Source organism: Ornithorhynchus anatinus, chromosome 12, assembly GCF_004115215.2.
Source record: "Ornithorhynchus anatinus isolate Pmale09 chromosome 12, mOrnAna1.pri.v4, whole genome shotgun sequence".
Taxonomy (NCBI): Eukaryota; Metazoa; Chordata; class Mammalia; order Monotremata; family Ornithorhynchidae; genus Ornithorhynchus; species Ornithorhynchus anatinus.
The window spans coordinates 34,039,909-34,062,282 of record NC_041739.1 but is presented as its reverse complement, the minus strand read 5'-3'; the positions used below and the strand labels follow the sequence as shown (position 1 = coordinate 34,062,282).

At 42.8% G+C, this 22,374-nt stretch overlaps 1 protein-coding gene across 50 annotated transcripts in view; it reads left to right on the top strand.

Annotated features, from left to right (window-relative positions):
- Nucleotides 1-22,374, top strand: part of ANK2 (ankyrin 2) — a 576,252-nt gene that overhangs the window by 387,396 nt on the left and 166,482 nt on the right. For all 50 annotated transcript variants that reach the window (XM_039913760.1, XM_039913763.1, XM_039913759.1 and 47 more), the window contains 2 exons: nt 3,182-3,283; nt 21,499-21,597. In XM_039913760.1, coding sequence (XP_039769694.1) covers nt 3,182-3,283; nt 21,499-21,597 — 201 coding nt within the window. The remainder of the gene's footprint in view (nt 1-3,181; nt 3,284-21,498; nt 21,598-22,374) is intronic.

Sequence of the window (22,374 nt, the reverse complement as noted above, 5' to 3'; positions counted from 1 at the left end):
TATTCTGCCCCAGCACATAGTACAGCGCTTGGCACATAGTAAGCACTCTATAAATACTACTACCATTAATGATAATAAATACTCTTTATTTTCCCCTTACATATGTTGTGTTCAGTAAGATCTTTCTTCTGCTCTGCATGAGAATTGTCACAGTGGAGTAATTTATTAGATCTTTCTCTGTGAATACTCCATTTTGGTTATGATAAAGAGAGCTATAATCCCTCTTTGGCAAGGAGGGTAGATTGAACCCATTAAAGGCCCAAATGTCTTCGTATGCACCAACAGGGCCCTCACAGAGGTGATGTAACAAGTTTTTGAAGTAGGCCTCTCGTTTCTTGTGTCTTTGTACCCCCACCGGCTTGTGTCCTAGAATAAATCTGCTGCCATCGCTCCATTCAATAGTATTTTCAGTAGTATTTATTGAGCGCTTACTATGTGCAGAGCACTCTACTAAGCGCTTGGAATGAACAAGTCGGCAACAGAGACAGTCCCTGCCGTTTGACGGGCTTACGGTCTAAACTCCACTGCACCCCACCCACCTGGAAAAAGGGGGCTGTGTCCAAATGGTCACAAAGGAGGAGGGGTGGGAGGTAATCCCTCCCACCAACAAAGTGAACCTACAGTTGCTCCCTCTGCTCCAACTGTATGTAACAGTGTTGCCTAGTGGAAAGAGCACAGGCTCGGGAGTCAGTCAGAGGACCTGGGTTCTAATCCTGGCTCTGCCAATTGCTTGCTGTGGGACCTTGGACAACGTCATTTATCTTCTCTGTGCCTTCGTTACCTCATTAGTAAAATGGGGATTAAATCCCTCCTCCCTCCAACATAGATGGTGAGCCCTATGTGGAACAGGGTCTGTGTCCAATCTGATAAATATATCTACCACAGAGCTTAAAATAGTGCTTGGTACATAGTAAGTGCTTACCAAATGCCATAAAATACCATTAAAAATAGCAAGGAAAGCCTGGAGAGGCGAGGGTCTGATCATGGGCCTTCTCCTTCCAGGCCATTAGTAATGGCGGCATTTATTAAGGGCTTACAGCATTCCAAGAATGGTGCTAAGCACTGGGGTAGATGCAGGATAATCAGATCCGACCTAGTCCCTATCCTTAATGAGGCTCAAAGGATAAGGGGAGAGGGGTGACAGGTAGGCGATTCCCATTTTAAGGATGAAGAAACTGAGGCACAGAGAAATTGAGTTGCTGAAGGTCATGCAGCCAGCAAGTGATGGGGCTGGGATTAGAAACCAGGTCTCCTGACTTCCAGTCATGTGCTTTTCCACTAGGCTAAGCTGCTTCTTCAGGCCATTCCAACTGTGGCTCTGCCATCTGCTGCTGAAAGATCGAATACTTAAGTGAGTAAGACAGGGAAAGAGAGAAGGGGGAGAGGAAGTGAGGGAAAAGGATAGAAACTCAGAACTAGGGAGAGAGGGACTAGGAGGTGAAGATGGAGAGAGATGGAAATGAAGGTGAGCAAGAGAATGAGTTGAATAGAGAAAGAGGAATAAAGAGAGTGAGAAAGATGGAGGAGGAGAGAATGGCTGAAGGAGAGGAGTAAAGAGGGAAAACAAAAGGCAGGGAGATGATAAAAGGGACAGAAAGAAGCTCCAGGCCATTTAAATGTCAGAAAAAGAGAGCACAGGATTAAAGCAACAGGGAAAGAGAGAAACCTTTAAGGAACAGTGGACAAGGAGACTGAGAAGGGGAAATGGAGAGATTCATTAAGGGGAGAGGAAGAAGGACTTAGGAGGTGGATGGGAGAACAGGAACATAGGAGAACCATTAAGTACAGAGACAAGTATGAGGAAAGGAAGGAGGAGACAGATTGATATACACAAATTAAAGGAGACAGGGAGAAGGGAGGCTGGCTCTCAGTCTGGGGGAAGCTGTGTGTGGAGGGAGGGCAGGCGGGAGGGAGGAAGTTTGTGGGGAGTGAGTGTTGCCGGTGGAGGGGTTCGTCTCATTCCTCAGATACCGCCTCGATGTCCGCCCAGCCTTTCGGATACCAAAACTTCTTTTTTTAATGGCATTTGTTAAGCACTTAGTATGTCCCAAGCACCGGGTAGAGATGGACATAGACCATATCTCACATGGGCTCTCAGTCTTACCCCCAGTTTTTCAGATGAGGTAACTGAGGCACAGAGAAATTAAGTGGCTGGCCCAAGGCTGCATAGGAGACAAGTGGCGGAGCCGGGATTAGAACCCAGGTCCTTCTGACTTTGCGGAGGGAGTTGTGACTACTCTCTCCTTTGGCCTCCCATGGCCATCCCCACTGAGGTACTTAAGGTGGGTTCCAGGGACAGAGGGTTCCAGGGAAGAGTCAAGATCTTCCTGAGGAGGGGGTGAGTAGGAGAACTAAGGAGACCTGGGGGCTGAGCAGGAGAGGTGAGACCAGATCCTATAAGCCTTACATGATCCACACTGCAGATCCAGACTCTCTACAAGCTTCAGGGATAGCTACTCTGGGTGTTGGGAGGAAGCTGGGGTTGGATAGGGATCCTTTCTTGGAAACTCCTGACCCCTGGCCAGTAAAGGACTCTGTCCCTCATGCTCCCCTCCCATTATTTTTATTTAATTTTTTTTGCCGCTGAGCTAATCCAGCTTGGCTCATGACATCTTCACCCTTCTCTAGGTTCTAATTCCGCCTCAACCACTTGCTTGCTGTGTGACATTAGGCAAGTCACTTAAGTTCTCTGTGCTTCAGTTTTCTTATCTGTAAAATCGGCTTTCAATAACTTTTCTCCCTCCTTCTGAGACTGTGATCCCCATTTGTGTCTGACTTGACTACTTTGTATCTACCCCAGTGCTCAGAACAGTGCTTTTCATGATTATTATTCTTTATGTGCCCAGTATATCAGATGGATATACATGTGAACAGGGAAGACTATTTCTTTGCTTCTAGCGTGAACTTGTTATATTCATTTACTACTGATACTCCAAAATTTCCCCACAGGTTCTGCTATAGCAAAAGAAATCGGTTTCACCTATGGAAGGCTATTTATTGATAATACAAATAATCTTTCATTGCTGCCAATGCTGGGACTGGGTCAGTGATTTCAGTTATACAGAAAGAGTCTTAGCAACACGTGTTGCCATGGTATGGGCTATTTTCAGCTGTGTAGGGCTGTCTTTTTATTTTATTAATAATTCACCGGAGGTTTTTTTTTCCCTCCCTCTCCCTACAGTCTGATAGCAATGCAAGTTTTCTCCGAGCTGCCAGAGCTGGCAATCTGGACAAAGTGGTGGAATTTCTGAAAGGTGGAATAGACATCAATACCTGCAACCAGGTAAGAGGCAGCCGAAGGATACTTACGTACATAATCATGGGGAAAAAGAGTATTTGACATCAGATAGAATTAACAATCTCTCCTGTAACCCTCCAGCTACCATTTTCAGACCACCATTTCCAACCCTGTAACTTTGTCCTGTGGCATATCCTCTCCCTCCAGACCTACCCTCCGCCTCTCTGGGATATCTTGGCTTTTAAGCAACTCTATCTTGCTTAAATTATTTTGCCTAAATTATATTATTGCCTAAATTTTGCCTAAATTAAATTATTGCCATAATTATTTTGTCCCTCCGATATACCTTGATGTGAGATTTCCCACCCTGAAGGTTACGCTCCCAAGGACTCTTGAGTTCCTTGTGTCTTTGTCCTCCTCACTCACACCCTGAAATTTCCCAGTTCTTTCTCCAGTTCTGCAGGTGGGCAGCTGTGCAATCTTGGCAGAATTTCAGAAACCATGCTGACTTTTGCTGTGATAAATTTGCTTTCTTATGTTACTACTCGATCCTGTCACTGTGAACGATGCCACTATATCTCCTTATACCTCCCTCATCATGGTTGTGGGGTAGCATTCCTAGAATTTTTTTGTAACTGAGATTTGATGCAATCATTTCTCTCATTATGGTTTAAACTCTCTCTAGATTAAAACACAACCTAAAATGACATTCTGAGGTTTTAATACTGTAATGGAAATAAAACTTTCATGAATTTAGCAGCTGAAAATATTTCAGAGAGCATTCAATATCAAGATGCTATTTTACAAGGGGCTATGGGATTTATAAGCCTATTCTGTCACTCTGTTACATTTTCCAGTCCATCTAATTTTGACGTATATCCAGAGGAGTAACCCTCTATTTGTGAGCTATAAAATTTAATTTTGTGAAAATACATTAGAACTAACCCTCTAGTCATAGTTCATCTATTATTCAGAAATATTTCACAACAAAGTAATGCATAAGGAAACTGTAGACCATCAGAGATGGGGGAGATAAGGCACAAAAGTAGACAAATGGACTGTACAATTCACTTATGAACTTGCAGAGGAAGTTAAAATCCAATAAAAGATCCAGAAGGTCTGAAGATTGTTTCTGGCTGTGGAACCCATATGGAAGCCCGGTCATGTTATAAAAATGAATGCTGCCATTCCTATTCCTTTTTCATGCAATGTCCTAAATAGGACAAGGTACTCACTCAAAATGAATTTTCCAGAAGCCCACACTGCCTTGACTCACTTGTCTCTTTAGAACCTTTAATGACTAATGGTGTTTGTGGCAGGAACAAGCTTACCCACTGTGCCATTTCTCTGTGAAAAATGGTTTATTCCAAGGTGACTTTGAAAACGTTCTTTACATGTCCCTCACTTTTGCAAACTGGGTTATTTAGGCCTCTGGTGAAGACAGCAGGCTCAAGACAGCATGAACTCGTGCTAAGCTAATGAATTGATATTGCTGAGCATTTTCTATAGAAGGTGGAGTTCCCAGTTCCCTCTAGACTGTAAGCTCGTTGTGGACAGGGGACATTTCTACTGACTCCCAAGCAGTGAGTACAGTGCTCTGCGTACATGAAGTGCTCAATAGATACCAGTGATTGATTGATTCCCCAGGAGCCAGATTCTAGTGACCTGGATTTGCACCCTAGAGTGAGGGTCCTGGGGTTTATGCTCCTAAAGTAGGCTATTCCTGCCCCAAATCTGGCCTGTTTAACCTGTCATCCGAGACTGAGTGGGCCGTTAGGGTACTAGCAAGAAGTGGAGACTATAAATTTTCTGAAACTCGAGTGAGAAAACAGTGGTTTGTATTAGAGGCATTTTGTGAAAAAAAAACTATACGAAATGCTGGGAATAGGCTCAGACCCAGTTTATGTCCCACAGAGCCTGCAAGATCTAAGCATCCACTGATGTTTTTAGATCAGCATTACAATGACCCTATGGTGATAGTTTTTTGTTCAGGCACTTGAATAATTGTGGCATTTGTTAAGTGCTTATTAGGTGCCAAGTTGTTCAATCTGTCACCAAATCCTGTATCTTCTACCTTCGCAACAGCACTAAAATCAGCCCTTTCCTTTCCATCCAAACTGCTACCATGTTGATCCAAGCTCTTATCCTGCTTTGACTCCTGCATCAGCTTCCTTGCTGGCCTCCCGACTTCCTTTCTCTCGCCACTTCAGTCCACAGTTCATTCTGCTTCCTGGATCATTTTTCAAAAAAATAAATAATAAATAAAAATTCAGTCCATATTTCTCCACCCAAGAACCTCCAGTGGTTGCTCATCCACCTTTGCATCAAACAGAAACTTTGGCTTTAAAGTACTCAATCCCCTTGCCCCCTCCTATCTTATCTCCTTGATTTCCTACTACAACCCAACCCCCACACTTCGCTCTTCTAATGCCAACCTGCTCATTGTACCGTAGGCTCATCTGTCTCGTTGCTGACTCCCTGCCCAAGTCCTGCTTCTGGCCTGGAACTCCTTCCCCTTTCATGTCCAATAGATGATCAGTCTCCCCACTTCAAAGCCTTATTAATATCACATCTCCTCCAAGAGGCCTTTTCTGACAAGCCCTCACTTCCCTTACTCCTTCTCTGTTCTGCAATGCCTTTCCACTGGATTTGCTCCTTTAATTCACCCCACCCTCATTACCTATGTACTTATCTATAATTTATTTTAACGTCTGTCTTCCCCTTAGTCTATCAGCTTGTTGTGGAGGCAGAGAACGTGTCTCCCAACTCTATTAAATTGTGCTCTCCCAAGCGCTTAGTACAGTGTCAGCCCACGGTAAGCACTCAATAAATATTAGTTGATATTTTCTCTCAGCCAGTTGATCCTATGGTATTTCAAGCGCTTAGAACAGTGCTTGGCACATAGTAACTGCTTTACAAATGCCATCATTATTATTCCACCTCTAGCTTCAAAAGCTTTATGGTGCAGCCTCTCCTCGTGTGTGGTCACAGTTTGATTAACTCATTAATATCTATTGAGCACCTACTTTGGGGGCTCACAGTCTTAAAGGGTGGATGGGAGGTTGGCAAATTGTCCCAGAGGAAAAATTCAGGTAATAAATGGTATTTTTCAAATACTTACTGCGTGCAGAGTGTACCCATGCTTAATAATAATAATAATCGTTGTATTTGTTAAGCACTTACTATGTGCCAGGCACTGTACTAACCGCTGGGGGGGATACAAGCCATTTGGGTTGGACATAGATACTGTCCCACGTAGGGCGCACAGTCTCAATCCCCCATTTTACAGATGAGGTAACTGAGGCTTCTCTGTGCCCAAGGTCACACAGCAGACACGTGGCGGAGTTGGGATTAGAACCCATGACCTTCTCACTCCCAGGCCCGTGCTCTCTCCACTACGCCATGCTGCTTGTCTGGGAGAGCACAGTACAGTCATGTTGTTAGACATGATACTTGTCCACAAGGAGCGTACAGTCTAAAGGTGGAGCAACATAACCCAGGGACGATGACATCTTCATGGAAATAAACAGCATGTGACCTTTGGCAGTGCAGCCTTGACTTGGACTCTAGGTGTCCCTGAGGGCCAGCCTGTATGCTGGAGAAGGCCATATTACTCTTTTGTGCCGTTCTGGTTCAGTATCTAAAGTATTTCATTCAGTCGCATTTATTGAGCACTTACAGTATGCAGAACACTCTAAGCACGTGGGAGAGTACATTACAATAATAAACAGACACATTCCCTGCCCACAATGATCTTACAGTCTAGAGCAGGGGAGACAGCCAATATAAATAAATTAGAGATATGTACGTAAGTACTGTGGGGCTGTGGGGGGATGAACAAAGGAAGCAAGTCAGGGTGACCCAAAAAGGAGTGGGAGAAGAGGAAAGGGAGGCTTAGTCAGGGAAGACCTCTTGGACGAGATGTGCTCTCAGTAACACTTTGAAGGGGTGGAAGGTAACTGTTGGATTTGAGGAGGAAGGGCATTCCAGGCCAGAGACAGCACGTGGGCAAGGGATCGGCAGCAAGGTAGATGAGATCGAGGCACCCTCACAACTGTTTTATACTACATAGAAGTTGTAAAGCTGCTTGTTTTTAAACAGCGTGTTCCTAGTTCAACCTGGGCCCCCGTTTCTGTCGGTTTCCTCTGTCTACTTAAGCACTTACTATGTGCCGAGCACTGTTCTAAGCGCTGGGGTAGATACAAGGTCATCAGGTTGTCCCGTGTGGGGCTCACAGTCTTCATCCCCATCTGACCCCGACGAGGTAACTGAGGCACAGAGAAGAGAAGTGACTTGCCCAAAGTCACACAGCTAAGTGGCAGGGCCGGGATTAGAACCCATGACTTCTGACTCCTAAGCCCAGGCTCTTGCCACTGAGCCATGTTAAGCACTTACTATGTGTCAAGCACTGTTTAAAGAGGTATGACAGATTCAAATCAGTCAGGCCAGACACAGTCCCTGTCTTACGTGGAGCTCACAGTCTAAGTAGGAGGGAGTACAGGTATTGAATTCCCTTTTTATAGTCAAGGAAACTGAAACACAGAGAAGTTTAGGTGCTTGTCCAAGGTCATACAGCAGGCAAATGATAGAGGTGGGATTAGAACTCAGGTCCTCTGATTCCCAGGCCCGTGCTCTTTCCACCAGGCCATACTGCTTCCCTGTTGGAAAGTTTGTTCTTCCAGCGACAGAATGGTTATAAGGTCAGTTGTAGTCATTGATTAAAAGTGACTTTCATGAAAAATGTCACCCTATTTAACTCAATTGGAAAAAAATACTTGGAAAGCAGTCTGAACCACAAGTCTCTGGCTATATGTTATAGTCTGTAATGGATAGCTAACATACATTGTTTCTGAAAAAGAATATGAGTACTCTTGTCTAAGGAATACTGGGAATTCTGAAGCCAAGCTCTGTTTATCTCCAGTCAGTTTTCTGATCTGGTGTATGGTAGTCTATCATTTGAATTTTGTCTCCCATTGTAACATAATTAATGACACTTTCATATGAGGAACCCCAAATGGCAAATCCTGTTTTAACATTCCTATTTTAAAGATCACAATTGCAGGGGGATTTGTCACGACTAGATGGTAAGAACTAATAAACTCTCCTCTATGGTCTATAAACTTTTTTTTTATCAATTTGGGATCTTAATCTCAGAATCTAGGTTCACTTTGTCTAAGAATCTTTCAGGGAGGCAGAAGGGAGTCAAAATACAAACGCACATGGCTTCCACAGACTAATCATGACAATTTGGGGAATTATTTAATCAGTCAGTAGTATTTGAATGTTTACTCTGTGCAGAGCAACTGTCTCAGTGCTTGGGAGAGTACAATAGAGTTGGTACTCATGATCCCTGATCTGAAGAAGCCTTATAATCTAGTGAGGAAGACAGTAAAATAAATTACAATTCCAGGGAAGTAGAGTTGGATAATACATTAAGTGCTATTAGGCTGGTGTAGGTGATGATTAAATGCCCAAGTGCTTATGTGGTACACAAGTGGCAGAGAAGACAGATGAATCAGGGAAGGCCTCCTGGAGGAGATATGAGCAAGAGGTTCACAGTGAGAGAGATGAGAATGAGCCATGGTGAGGAGATTACGATGAGAGGGGTAAAGCCTAAAGTAGGAGAAGAGCAAGGATACACCAGCTCTGTTGTATCCTCCCAAGCGCTTACTACAGTCCTCTGCACACAGTAAGCACTCAATAAATATGATTAATTGATAAATAGGAGGAGAGAGCTGATTGAGGGCTGTAAAGCCAACAGTCAGAATTGCAGCTTGTTGCAGAGAGGAATGGGCAACCATTATAACTTTTTGGGTGGGGAGACTTGCAGAAAATGTTTCTGAATCGGGCAGCAGAGTGCAGCATGATCTGGGAAAGGGAAAAACTTGAAGCAGGCATCATCAAATGAGCTTCCTGTAACAACTACAACATAACAACAATGTAAAATTATGCTCATGTCTGCAGTTGGAGGGAACGCTCCAAGGATTTACCCATTGTTTTTGGTAATAAACTCTATTTGGAAGTTTATCTTATGTTAAAATAACACAGCTGGAAGTTACACAGTGCCTAAAACATTTCCACAACATTCCATGGCTTCTGAATGCATAGCTGCCAGGAAACGGATTGTTTCAGCATTGAATTTAGGTTTAACAACCAAACGATGGCGGTTAGTGAGGGAATTGGACTCAAGACCCTGAGCTGTTTCTTCATACCCTGCACCCAGGCAATTGTGGAGCTTCAGTTAAATTACAATATCTTGAGGGATTTAGATCTGAGTTTTTAAACAGAAGTGAGAAGAGAGAGACAATCAGATGGCTTGTAGGGCACTGTATTAAATGTTTGAGAGAGTATGATACATGATCCCTGGCCTCGAGAAGCTTACATTCTAATGAAGGAAACAGACACTGAAAGAGTTTACAGTGGAAATGCTTATCATCGAAGATATTTGAGTGCTTACTGTGTGCAGAGCACTGTACTAAATGTTTGATGAGTTGGTGCTTAAAGTTGATTTTATGTAGAAGTATTAAACAAAATTGTCAGTATACAAGTGCGTAGTGGTACATAAGTACTGAAGTAATAGTTGGAGGAATATATTAGGAGAGGAAGAAAAATTGGAGTGGTGTTTAAAAAAAAAAAAAAAAGATCTCATTATATCCTTGGAGTCTGTCATTTAACCTTCTTTGTTCCACTTGAAGAAAAATTGGTCAGGGATGTCTTCCTAGTGGACTTGATCTTTCTGTTACCAGCCTACCTATATTAGGAGCTGCTGCCTATATAGGGAAGAATATCAAATCTGCCAGAGTCTATGGCAGCTACACAATAAACAGTACCGTCCTTGGTCAGTGAGGAGAAATGAGTTCTTGAAATGATTCTGTGTTCAGTAAATAGGTGACATCTGCACTGTAGAGTCACACTCCAAAGATAGATTTTGCATTTTCACATACCACCTCAGTGGTATGAACAAGAATAAATATCCCCTTGGAAATTGATTTTAGAGGCAAACTACCATCCCTGGCTTTTCTGGTAAAATAAAATCAAGGCAGCACCTTTTGACCCGCTGTCAACTGTGACTGTCTCCCCCCTCTAGACTGTAAACTCCTTGTAGATAGGGAATGTCTACCAACTATGGTGAATTTTACTTCCCAGGCACATAGTACAAGGCTATGCACACAGTAAGTGTTCAGCAAATACCACTGTTTGATTTACTGGTCCAATAACCCAGATCCTCTCAGCACTTGCTGAGTAGAATGTTGAAAGGCATATGAACCCACAAAGCCATCAATTGTCATGGAAGGCCTAGCTCTGAATGTTTCTCTAATGACATCACTAATAAGACTATAAACTGCAAACTTCACACCACAGTGAAAGGCCTGGAAGCGTCAGCACTTGAGTATCAGACCATGAAGGCAAATTCCTAGAAGAATGTGAAATCTGAACCGTGCCCAGTTACAGAAGAAAAGCAACATTTTGGGGGTGGAACTCTTTCAACGATGACTCTGAAGCAGCAGCATAAGAGATCTTACGGCATCTGAGCCGTAAGAGAAGCAGCATGGCCTAGTGGATAGGTCTGGGTCAGGTCTGGGAGTCAAAAGCACTTGGGTTCTAATCCCGGCTCTGCCACTTGTCTGCGGTGTGACCTTGGGCAAGTCACTTCACTTCTCCGTGCCTCTATTCCCTCATCTGTAAAACGGGACATGGTCTGTGCCCAACCTGATTTCATTGTATCCACCCCAGCACTTAGTACAGTACCTGGCACATAGTGCTTAACAAATACCACAGTTATTATTATTGTTATATAATGTATGTGGTTTTACATACATACCCATCTACATGTTATTAACTGGCCATCACAGTGATGGTTCATTTAGCGAAAGAAATTGGGTTCTGAAAAGTGATAGGGTGGCTTCTGTCTTGGCTTGTCTAAAATCAGATGCATATTTTCTAGTCACAGTTGAGAGAAACTATTGGGACAAAACCATTTTTAAAACAGTGCAGTGTTCAAATCTGTATCTTTGCAAAAATGGATCACTTGGGTTCTAAAAAGATCATTTATAAACTGATAATGACAATACTAATGGTATTAAACTCTTATGTGCCAACTACTGTATTAAGCACTGGAATCGATCATTTCCTTGACTCAGTACCCAATCCCGAAAAGATGATTAAGACCTAGAACTCAGCTCACTAGTGTCTTCGGGTTGAGAGACAGAACCACTGTGATGTGTTTCTAGTTTTGTAAAGGATGGTGTTAGTATGTCCTTGGGGTCTTATTCATTTAACCAACTTTGTTCCACTTGATTTCAATTTCAAACTGGTCTGAAGCAGAATGAAATTAAATCAGCTGTTAGTGCTATGAACAGCCAGTCACTAGCCAAGTTCACACAGCAAGCCCTTTTTTCTTTATGACCTGAATCTGTGAGGGAAAGATGTAACATTAGCTGGGATTGTTCCTGTCTGGTGAGGGTGATGTTTTGTGGGCAGGGAATGCACCTCCCACATTTGTTGTGTTGTACTTTCTGAAGGGCTTAGTATAGTGTTGTATACATGGTAAGTGCTCAATAAATACCATTGATTGATTGCCCCCAACTCTTTCCATCCCAGATTCCAGTGCTGGGTCCTTTTGTGAGCACATCCATCTAATTGATAGATTTGTTAGATTTTAAATGATAGATTCTTTAGACTGTGAGCCCAGTGTGACTGTGTGTCTCATCTGAGTGTACTGTATCTTCCCCCAGATCTTAGTAAAGTGCTCTGTACAAAGCACTGAATAAATACCGTTGAATGATTCATGACACACTTTTCCATTACCCGTCTCCCCTATGAATTTTCCCTGCTGTACACCCACCCTGGAAACCCCTTGGGCACAGGCAAGCGGGTGGCAGAGTAGGGGAAGGCCATTTTATCATGGCATTTGTTTAGTGCTTACTGTGTGCCAGGCGCTGTATCAAGTGCTGGGGTGGTTACAGGCTAATCAGGTTGGACACGGTTCCTGTCCCATTAGGGGCTCACAGCTTTAATCCTCATATTACAGATGAGGCAACTGAGGCACGGACTCATTTAATAACTTGCTGAAGTTCACCCAGCAGGCAAGTGGTGGAGGTGGGATTAGAACCAGGTCTTCTGACTCCCGGGCCTGTGCTTTTCCTACTAGAACACGTGGCTTCTCTATCTTGCCCAGGAACATTCAGAAAGGGAAAAGTCAGGCAAAATAGGACACTGGGTCAGTATGCTCTTTTCTGGGGCAGTGTTATAATGGGAATTGGTTTGTTTAACAAAACATAATTTCCCTCAGTTTTCCTCATATTTTCCCATGGAGGTTGCTGTGAAGACCAAAAGTCTCAATTGCAAATAACACTCACCGTGTACAGTCTACGGGTTCAAGGCAGCCCCACAGGCCAATCAGGAGCTAGGCCAATGATATGTCAATCAATTGCATTTATTGAGTAATAAATACTCAATTATTATTTAATTGCACACTGTGCGAAGCACTTGGGAGAGTACAACATGACAATATAACAGACATATTCCCAGAAACCAAAAAAAAAGCCCTCAGAAATCTATTTATATGGCTGCAACAAAATGGAAAGTGTGACAAAATGTGTGCTATTGAGTACCGTTAAATGCAGCAAAATTTTTTTGGACTTGGACAGACACAACTAATGGCTTTTGATTAGACACCATAGTAACTGCTTCATGGAAAATAAGAGGTCCCTAAAAGTTCCCAACCAAATCAAATCTACCCTTCTTGTGGGAGGTCTGTTTTTTCAGAAAACTCTATGACATTTCAATTCTCTGGTTCCAGTTAACCTCCCAAAGAGATGCATCGAATACCACCCTCTTGTCATTTCTGAAAGTGACTTTTCCTCTGTATCCATCGTGCCGCAAGATCATCGCTCCCCATCTCAGACCAATCACACCGAATAAAGGCATTACTCGCTGAAACTTTGGCCCATGTTGCAGACCTGATCAGTTGTGGGATGATTGCTATAGCTCTCATTTTGACTGACACCTCAACCGGTGACGGTAAAGAATTCACTGGTTTATCTGACACCCCTCCACCAAATAATTGGTTAGATTGCCTAGCTGAAAGAGAGAGAGAGTTTAATGGTGGCCCCCTCTCCTCTTTGAGCTCTGTGTGCCAGCATATACAGAGGCTCCATTCTCCTCATTTTTAAAGAATGGCATTTGTTTTAAAATAGCTTACTACATGCCAGGCAGTGTATACTAAGTGCTGGGGTAGACACAAGCTGATCAGGTTGGACACAGTCTATGTCTCAGATGGGGCTCACAGCATTAATCCCCATTTTAAAGATGAGGTGACTGAAGCACAGCGATTTTAAGTGACTTGCTCAAGGTCACAAAGCAAACAAGTGGCAGAGCCATTTTACAGATGAGGTGACAGAGCACAGAGTAGTTAAATGAGTTTCCCAAGGTCACAAAACAAACAAGTGGCAGAGCCAGGATTAAAACCCGGGTCCTCTGACTCTCAGGGCCATGCTCTTTCAACTAGGCCATGCTGTTTCTCCTCATGTACCAAGACTTAGACTGTGAGTCCTACATGAGGACAGGGCCTGTTCCCCTCTGATAAACCTTTATGTACCCCAATGCTTAGAACAGTGCTTGACACATAGTGCCTAACAGATGTCAGAAAGCAAAACAAACATCCTTCCCGAAGGGAAATGAAGTGACTGGGAAAATGCATTAACTCTTTCGGGCCTTGATAGTCCCTCTAAGAGCTTTCCTGAAGTAATACAGTTGTACTCATTCACTTTAAAGATGGGCTTTTAAAGTTAGGATATTTGATCTGACACTATTTTTAGATTAAGAACAAGTGCCTGTTAGAGAAAGGCCCTGCCAGCTGGTATAGGTTGAGGGATTTAGTATTGAAGCCTCAATTAGAAGTGAGTAGAGAAACATCAGATGGGCTGGTGTCTTGGATGTAGTCCTCAACTCTTTTGACCCCAGTAGTTTCCATCAGTAAGTTCAGTACTTCTATTAGGGAAGTAATCAGTCCATGGAGTTAAAATGCCTTTGCTTCTTTGTGTTTATGTCCCTGCCTTTGGTTGTCTATCTTTATCTCCCCTTCCATCTCTGTTATTCTGTGCTTATGAATTCTCGTGTGTATGTGTGTCCCTTTATGGGTTATCATTGTGTGGAATATGTTTGTTGTTTGATCGTGTCTGTGTGCTTCTTAATGTGTGGGCATCCCTGGCTATGTGAGATTGTTAGTCAATTGTATTTCAGCTCTTACCGTGTGCAGAGCACTAAGCACTTGGGAGATCTCTGAAGCTTGGTTTTAAGCTGAATTTCTACCTCTTTTCTCTTTTAGAGGAGTGGAGGTTGTGAAAGGTTGTTTAGGACAGCCTGGCAACATTTTAGCTTTCCCAGTCGGTGGCCTTGTCTGATCCTGTTCCTGACAAGACCCTACACAGGGCCCCAAGTGAATTGTTATTTTTGAATTTTGTTATGTAAAAATGTGGTATCTACAGGGAGTAGATACATGCCAAACTGCTTCATGCCAAACTGAAATTCTATAAAGTTATTATTCATTCAGGAGTATTTATTGAGCGCTTACTATGTGCAGAGCACTGTGGACAAGTCACTTAACTTCTCTGTGCCTCAGTTACCTCATCTGTAAAAGGGGGATTAACTGTGAGCCTCACGTGGGACAACCTGATTACCCTGTATCTACTCCAGCGCTTAGAACAGTGCTCTGCACATAGTAAGCGCTTAACAAATACCAACATTATTAGTACTAAGCGTTTGGAATGTACCATTTGGCAACAGATAGAGACAAACCCTGCCCATTGATGGGCTTACTGTCCAATGATAGTATTTGTTAAGCGCTTATTCTGTGTCAAGCATTCTTCTAAGCCCTGGGGTGGATACAAGTTAATCAGGTCAGACACTGTCCCCGTCCCACATGGGGCTCACAATCTACGTGGGAGGGAGGACAGATACCAAATCCATGTTTTACAGATGAGCAAACTGAGGCATGGAGACGTTAAGTCACCCAGCAGACAAGTGCCTGAGCTGGGATTAGAACCCTGGCCCTCTGACTCCTAGGCCCGTGCTGTTTCCACAAGGCCATTTTGCTTCTCATTATGGAGTCCATCCTGTGAATCCTGAGAATGAACTCTCAGAGCAGTTCTGTTAATGTTACCTACGTGCTAAATTTAACTCAAATGTCAGGATAGGATCCCAATCAATGAAATAATGCTCACCACAACTGGAAATAATGCTCAAAAACAACAATAATAGTAATAGTGGTATTTAAGTTCTCATTATGAGCCAAGGCCTGTACTAAGCACTGGGTAGTCTACAACGATAATCAAGTCAGACACAGTGCCCATCCCTCATGGGGCTCGCAGTCTTAGTAGGAGGGAGACTAGGTATTCAACCCCCATTTTACTGATGAGGAAACTGAGGCACAGAGAAGTAAGTGATTTACCCACGTTGATGACACAGGGTGCATGTGGCAAAGCAGGACTTGGAACCAGGATACTCAGAAATTTGCCAAATGACCTTCTTAATTTAATGCTTCTCATCTACTCACTCTACCCATTTTCCCTGAAACATAAATATAACACTAAAAGAGGGAGAAGGAATAGAATAAGGGGGGTTGGGAGAAGGCATATGGAGAGGATCACCAAAAAACTTATTTTAGCTACTAGAGCATTCTGTGGGCTCTTAAACACCTCCTTTCCCTAGGATTCTTGCCTTGCCAGAGGAAACTGAATGGCATGGCTAGCCTGAAAAATGCTTGTAGATTTATCCTAGCTGTCTGTTAGATTTAAACAAAGAGGTCTGGATCTGAATTCAGCAGGCCTGAATTTCAAAAAGAATGTGTCCCATTAGTGATGCACAGTGCATAATTGTTCAAGTACCTTCCTCTATGGAACTTTCATGTTGAAGGTGTTCATTAAGGTTCATAAAATCTTTATAATGCATCATTAAAAATGAAATCAACTTTGAAACTACCTAAATAAATACTGAAAACTTTTAGGCCCAGAAAATTTCGTCACTGGGCTGCTCATTGTTGCCAGTGTAATAAAGGGTAGGCATGTGATGACAGTGAGAATGAAGGGCCTAAATGAATAGAGAACTTCAGAGATGGCTCTTATTTTCACCTTAAATTAAAATACTGTGCATATCCATTCCTCACACTAGTGCAAACTGGGAGGCGATATTAAAAGAAAACACAACTTAGGTTCTGCAGCCCCAGTGAAGTTAGAACCCTTAAGAAGGAACCCAAATAAGAATTTCCTTAATCTTGGTTTCCCAGCTCAACTTCTATCTATTTCTCCCTACTGATGGTCCCGCTTAAGCCCCTCATTACTGCTCTTCCCCAACCAGGAACTCCCTCTCTGCACAGATCCACCAGGTAATAATAATAATGATTATAATACTGGTTGTGTTTGTTAAGCCCTTAGTGTGTGCCAGGCACCATACTGAGCACTGGGATAGATACAAGCAAACTGGGTTGGACACAGTCCCTGTCTCACATGGGGCTCACAGAGAGGTAACTGAAGCACAGAGAAGTGAAGTGATTTGCCCAAGGGCACACATCAGAAAAGTGGGAGAGCTGGGATTAGAATCCAGGTCCTTTTGACTCCCAAAGCTCTTCCTATTTGCAAACAGTCAACTCCTTCAGTTAGCTACTCTCTTGTCTACCAACTCTGTTGTATTGTACTCTCCCAAGTGCTTAGTACACTGCTCTCTACGGAGTAAGCAATCAATAAATATACCATTGACTGATGAAAAATCCACCCTTCCTCGATTAATTTCCAAAACCGTCGGCAGCCTCAACCCAAAGAACCCCTCTATCACTGGTGTATTTATTTGAACCCCAATTCTCATATGTATACATGTATATTTGATCGTTCATTTTTTTATAGTATTTGTCAAGCACTGTATTAAATGCTGATGTAAATATAAGCCAGCTAGGTTGGACACAGTCCATATGCCGCATGGGGATTCCAGTCTTAATCCCCATTTCATAGATGAGGTAACTGAGCCACAGAGAAGTTAAATGGCTTGCCCAAGGTCAATAGTATTTATTGAGCACTTACTATGGGGAGAGCACTGTACTAAGTGCTTGGAATGTACAAATCGGCAACAGATAGAGACAGTCCCTGCCCTTTGACGGGTTTACAGTCGCAGCAGACAGGTAGTGGAGCCGGGATTAGAACAGGATAGAGCCCAGACTGTGTTCTACCCACTAGCCCACGTGGCTTCTCTGCTTCTACTTCTCATAAAGGTTCTTATGTCTGCCTCTCTGAAACGGTGTAGGCTCCTAATAGGTGTGCCTTGTGCTTCTATTAGTGCTGAAAAGAAACCCTAACTCCCATTACTGTTACTTCTTGAACTGAACTCTGCCTAGATGAAAGCTTTATTGTAGTATGTGGATTTAGTTATAGGTATAGTGAGGCTTTTGCCAAATGCTTCTTTTTCTGGCAGAGAGATTAGTCACCTGGCCCTCTGTGTCATCTCTGTCATCAGCCCCTTAACTGACATCTCTTTGTTCCGAGTCTATATACAGATGGAGTACAGTATGGGTACTCAAAAGCGAAGGAAATTTTGCAGAGAGTAAAATTGCCATGACATCACTGGAAGAGAACATCATTCTGCAAATGATAGAAAATATCTATGGCAATTAGACTTCTGTGCTTTAAAGAGCTGGTGGTTTCCAGGATCTGTCAAATAGTATGAAGCATTCCCAAAATATTGCATTGATGGTAACATAATACCCCACATCAGGGGAAAGAAACACATCTTACCATTCTTTATAAATAGCAAGAAAGATAGCCCATATAGGCTTCCAAGCTAACTGAGGATACTGAAGTAGAAAATGAAATTCGAACTTCAGCAGTTTGATCAAGTGCAACATTTTAAATATCCGCCCCTGCGGTGAATTTGAATATGTGGCCCTGAGGCCAGTTGCTCCTGAATCGTGGTAGCCAGATTTGTTCCCTGCAGGTAAGGATGACAGCGGTGGCTTTCCCAGGCATTATGGAGAAGCCCCTTCTCCCTCTACTGCAGGAAATGAAGACTTTTAGGGAAGCAGCATGGCCAAGGGGAAAGAGTACAGGCTTGGGAGTCAGAGGACTTGGGTTCTGATGCCAGCTCTGTCACTTGTCTGCCACGGGATCTTGGGAAAATCACTTAACTTCTTTGTGCCTAACTGTCCCTCATCTGTAAAATAGGGGTTAAATCCTCCTCCTGAAACTCTGAGCCTCATGCAGGACAAGGACTGAGCCCCACCCAATTATCTCATATCTACCCCAGCATTTACCTCCATGCTTGTAACATAGTAAGTGTTTACCAGGTTCAATGGAAAAAAAAAAGATGAAGCTGGTCAAAGAAGCCTGAGGGAGGGTCAATCATACCGTGGATTTTAAAATCCAAGAGAGGGGGAGGTAGCTCTGTTTTAGGGATAAAATCATAAGGCTTTGAGGAAGAATGTGAGACTTTGCCTACAGAGGACAAAACCGGTACTTTTTTCAGTAAAGGCCTTGAAAATTTAGGGTTTATTAATTTAAAAAGTCATTCACTTGATGCTCTTGTTTCATTTAATCCAAAAGGGATTAGGAAGTGGTGAAAGCTGTCACAATAATTTAAATTCAACATGAGATTCAGCCAAAATGGAGCCAGAACAGTTTTCCAAAAATAATTGAAAAACAGTGTGACTTTTTGAGTCAGTGTAACGTTCATTAAACTTTGATTCAACTACATTTATTTAGCCGTTATTTCTTTTTCATTGGTATTTGCTATTGCTATGTGTTCTTAGGAAGTTTTATAATATCTTACAATTTTCAGTTCTTTTAGTTTATTGGAATTTCCAGTGTTATAATTTTGAGACCAATTGTCGGTATTTGAATGCTTGCTGTGTGCAGAGCACTGTAGTAAACACTTAGAAAATTACAATTCCATAGAGGTGGTAGACATTTTTCTTTCCCACAAGGAGAGCTTAAAGGCTAGAGGGTGGAAACAAGTTAAAAGAAATTATGGATGTGTACCTAAGTGCTGTGGAGCTGGAAGTGGAGTATGAAAGTGTTTAAGAGGGACAGATTCAAGTGCATAGCCAACGCAGAAGGGAGAGTGAATAGGGAAGTGAGGCCTTTGTCAGGAAAGACCTCTTGGAAGAGATGTGATTTTAGTGGGGTTTGAAATGTGGGGAAAGTTGTGGTCTAATGGATATAAAGGAGGAGGGAGTTCCAGGTGGAGGATTGGTAGTGAGGTAGATGAAATCAAAATAAGATGAGTGGGTTGTTGTTGTTTTATTGTTTTGGGGTGGGGGGGAGGTTTGTTCTTGCTTTGTTTTTATGGTATTTTTGGCAGACCGTACTAAATGCTGGGGCTGATTGTGACAGGCAAAGCACAGCGTCCCACATGGGGCTCACAGTCTTAATCCTCATTTTACAGATGAGGAAAACGAGTCACAGAAAAGTTGTTACTTGCCCAAGGTCTCACAGCAGGTAAGTGGCAGAGCAGGAATGAAAACCCACATCCTTCCGACTCCCAGCCTGTGCTCTATCCACTGGGCCATCCTGCTTCTCTAAAGGTGTTGTGTTGGAGGAGTGAAATGTGCAGGCTGGGGGATGAGTAAAGTAGGGTAGGAGGGAGAGAACTGACTGAGTGCTTTAAAGCTTATTGTAAGGAATTTCTGTTTGTGGAGGTGGATGGGCAACCACTGGAAGCTTTTGAGGACTGGGGAGACCTGTATGGACTTTTTTCTTTTTTTTTTTTAAATGGTTCAGGCAGCACAGCGAGATATGGACTGGAGAAGGGAGAGACAGGAGGCAGGTCATTGAAGAGGCTGATGCAGTAGTTGAGGTGGGATGGGATTAGAGCTTGGATCACTGTGGAAACAGCTGGCTGCGGAGGAAGGGGCACATTATAGAGATACTGTGGAAGTAGAACCAACAGGATTTGGTGATGAACTGAATATGCAGATTGAATGAGAGAGATGTCACAATCTAATTTTGTGTTTTTTAAATGAAATGATTTCCTTTTAATGAGGTGAATTCTAAATACCTGAGACTGATGGTACACTGAAACATCAGCTTTCATAGAAATAATAATAATGGTGATAATGGTATTTGTTAAGCTTTTACTGTGTGTTAAGCACTGTACTAAGTGCTGGGGTAGATACAAGATAATCAGGTTGGAAATAGGCCCTGTCCCAAATGGGGCTCAAGTAGGAAGAGTAGGATTTAATCCCCATTTTACAGATGAAGAAACTGAGGCCCAGACAAGTTAAATGGCTTGCCCAAATTCGCACAACAACCAATTGGCAGAGCTGGAATTAGAACCCAGGTCATCTGACTCTGAGGCCCATACTCTTTCTCCTAGGCTATGCTGCTTCCCATAAACAACATAATACGTAAATACAACAGAAACAGTTTGTAGGATGGATTTTGAAGGGTTTGGAAAAAGGATATGTTTCCCACAGACTTGTTTGTAACTGCCTATTCTTTTATGGTCCAAAAGTTACCACTGCAAGAATGCAAACCTAATCCCAAAGTTGTAGATCATTTGTTGTAAAGGTAAAGCTATTTACTCCTCACTTCAGGTATGAGGATATTTGTTTAGAGATTTCTCCTATTCATCATACAGCAATCAGTCGTCTGCCAACATATCCAACCATTCCAAGTGATTTTCTCTCATTGCGTTGTAATGGGATTCTTCTTTTTTTTTTTTTTATATTGGAGGCAAATTAATTGGAGATGAAGTCATGGCAGAAAGTCTTTCTACAAATATGATAACTTCAAAATAAACAAAGGAGGAAAATAAGACTTTTTTTCCCTTAGAACTGATTACTATGGAGTACCCTATTCAATAAAGTATAATTGAGAAACTGAGGCAAAATGTCATCTAGAGGGTGCTAGAAAATGATGTGCAACATTCTTTGAATGCATTGTCAAGTGAAGTGAGAGGATATATTTCTGGCTCAGGGGAAAGAGCCCGGGCTTGGGCATCAGAGGTCATGAATTCGAATCCCGGCTCTGCCACTTGTCAGCTGTGTGACTGTGGGCAAGTCACTTAACTTCTCCTTGCCTCAGTTATCTCATCTGTAAAATGGGGATTAACTGTAAGCCTCACGTGGGACAACCTGATCACCCTGTATCTCCCCCAGCGCTTAGAACAGTGCTCGGCACATAGTAAGCGCTTAACAAATGCCAACGTGATTATTATTATTATATTTGCTGCCTCCCGAAATGGTTTTCTTCATATTTATCTCGTGTTTTACATTACAGAATGGACTCAATGCTTTGCATCTGGCTGCCAAAGAAGGCCATGTGGGTCTGGTCCAGGAGCTACTGGAGAGGGGGTCATCGGTGGATTCTGCCACTAAGGTAATATTGGGGTCCTCTTCATCATCAAGAGCCCATCCAGTTCTGCCGTAACGCAAACGATGTGGGTCTGAAGAACTTTGTTTTCCCCAAGTCCTATGTGCTGTGCCCGTGGGCAAAACCGTTGTTTCTAACACTGCACCCTGTTGTTTCCAGACACTTGCTTTCAGAAAGAACGTACTTTATGCCATAATGGAATTCTGTGCAAAACACATAGTGATGAGGCCAATGTGACTGCATTATTGTGTATTTGCTCTGTGCCCAGCATTGCATTAGAAGGTGCCTAATACAAAGGCCAAAACTTGTTCCTTGGGTTATTAATAATAACAACAGTGGTATTTGTTCAGCACTTACTATGTGTCAGGCACTGTTCCAAGTGCTGGGGTAGATAAAAGCTAATTAGGTTGGACACAGTCCCTGTCCCACGTGGGGCTCCCAGTCTTAATCCCCATTTTACAGATGAGGTCATTGAGGTACAGAGAAGTTAAGTCACTTGCCCAAGGCCACACAGCAGACGAGTGGCAGAGTCAGGATTAGAACCCACGTCCTTCTGACTCACAGGCCTGTGCTGTATCCACGAGGCCATGCTGCTTTTTTGGAAAAGTGGACACTTTAGAAGGAGCAGTAATACTACATATTTGCTACTGCTCCTTCCAGAGCATAGTGAGGTAAGCTCGTTGTAGGCAAGGAACATGTCTACCTACTCTGTTATATTGTACTCTCCCAAGTGCATAGTACAGTGCTCTTACACACAGTAAGTGCTCCATAAATATGATTGAT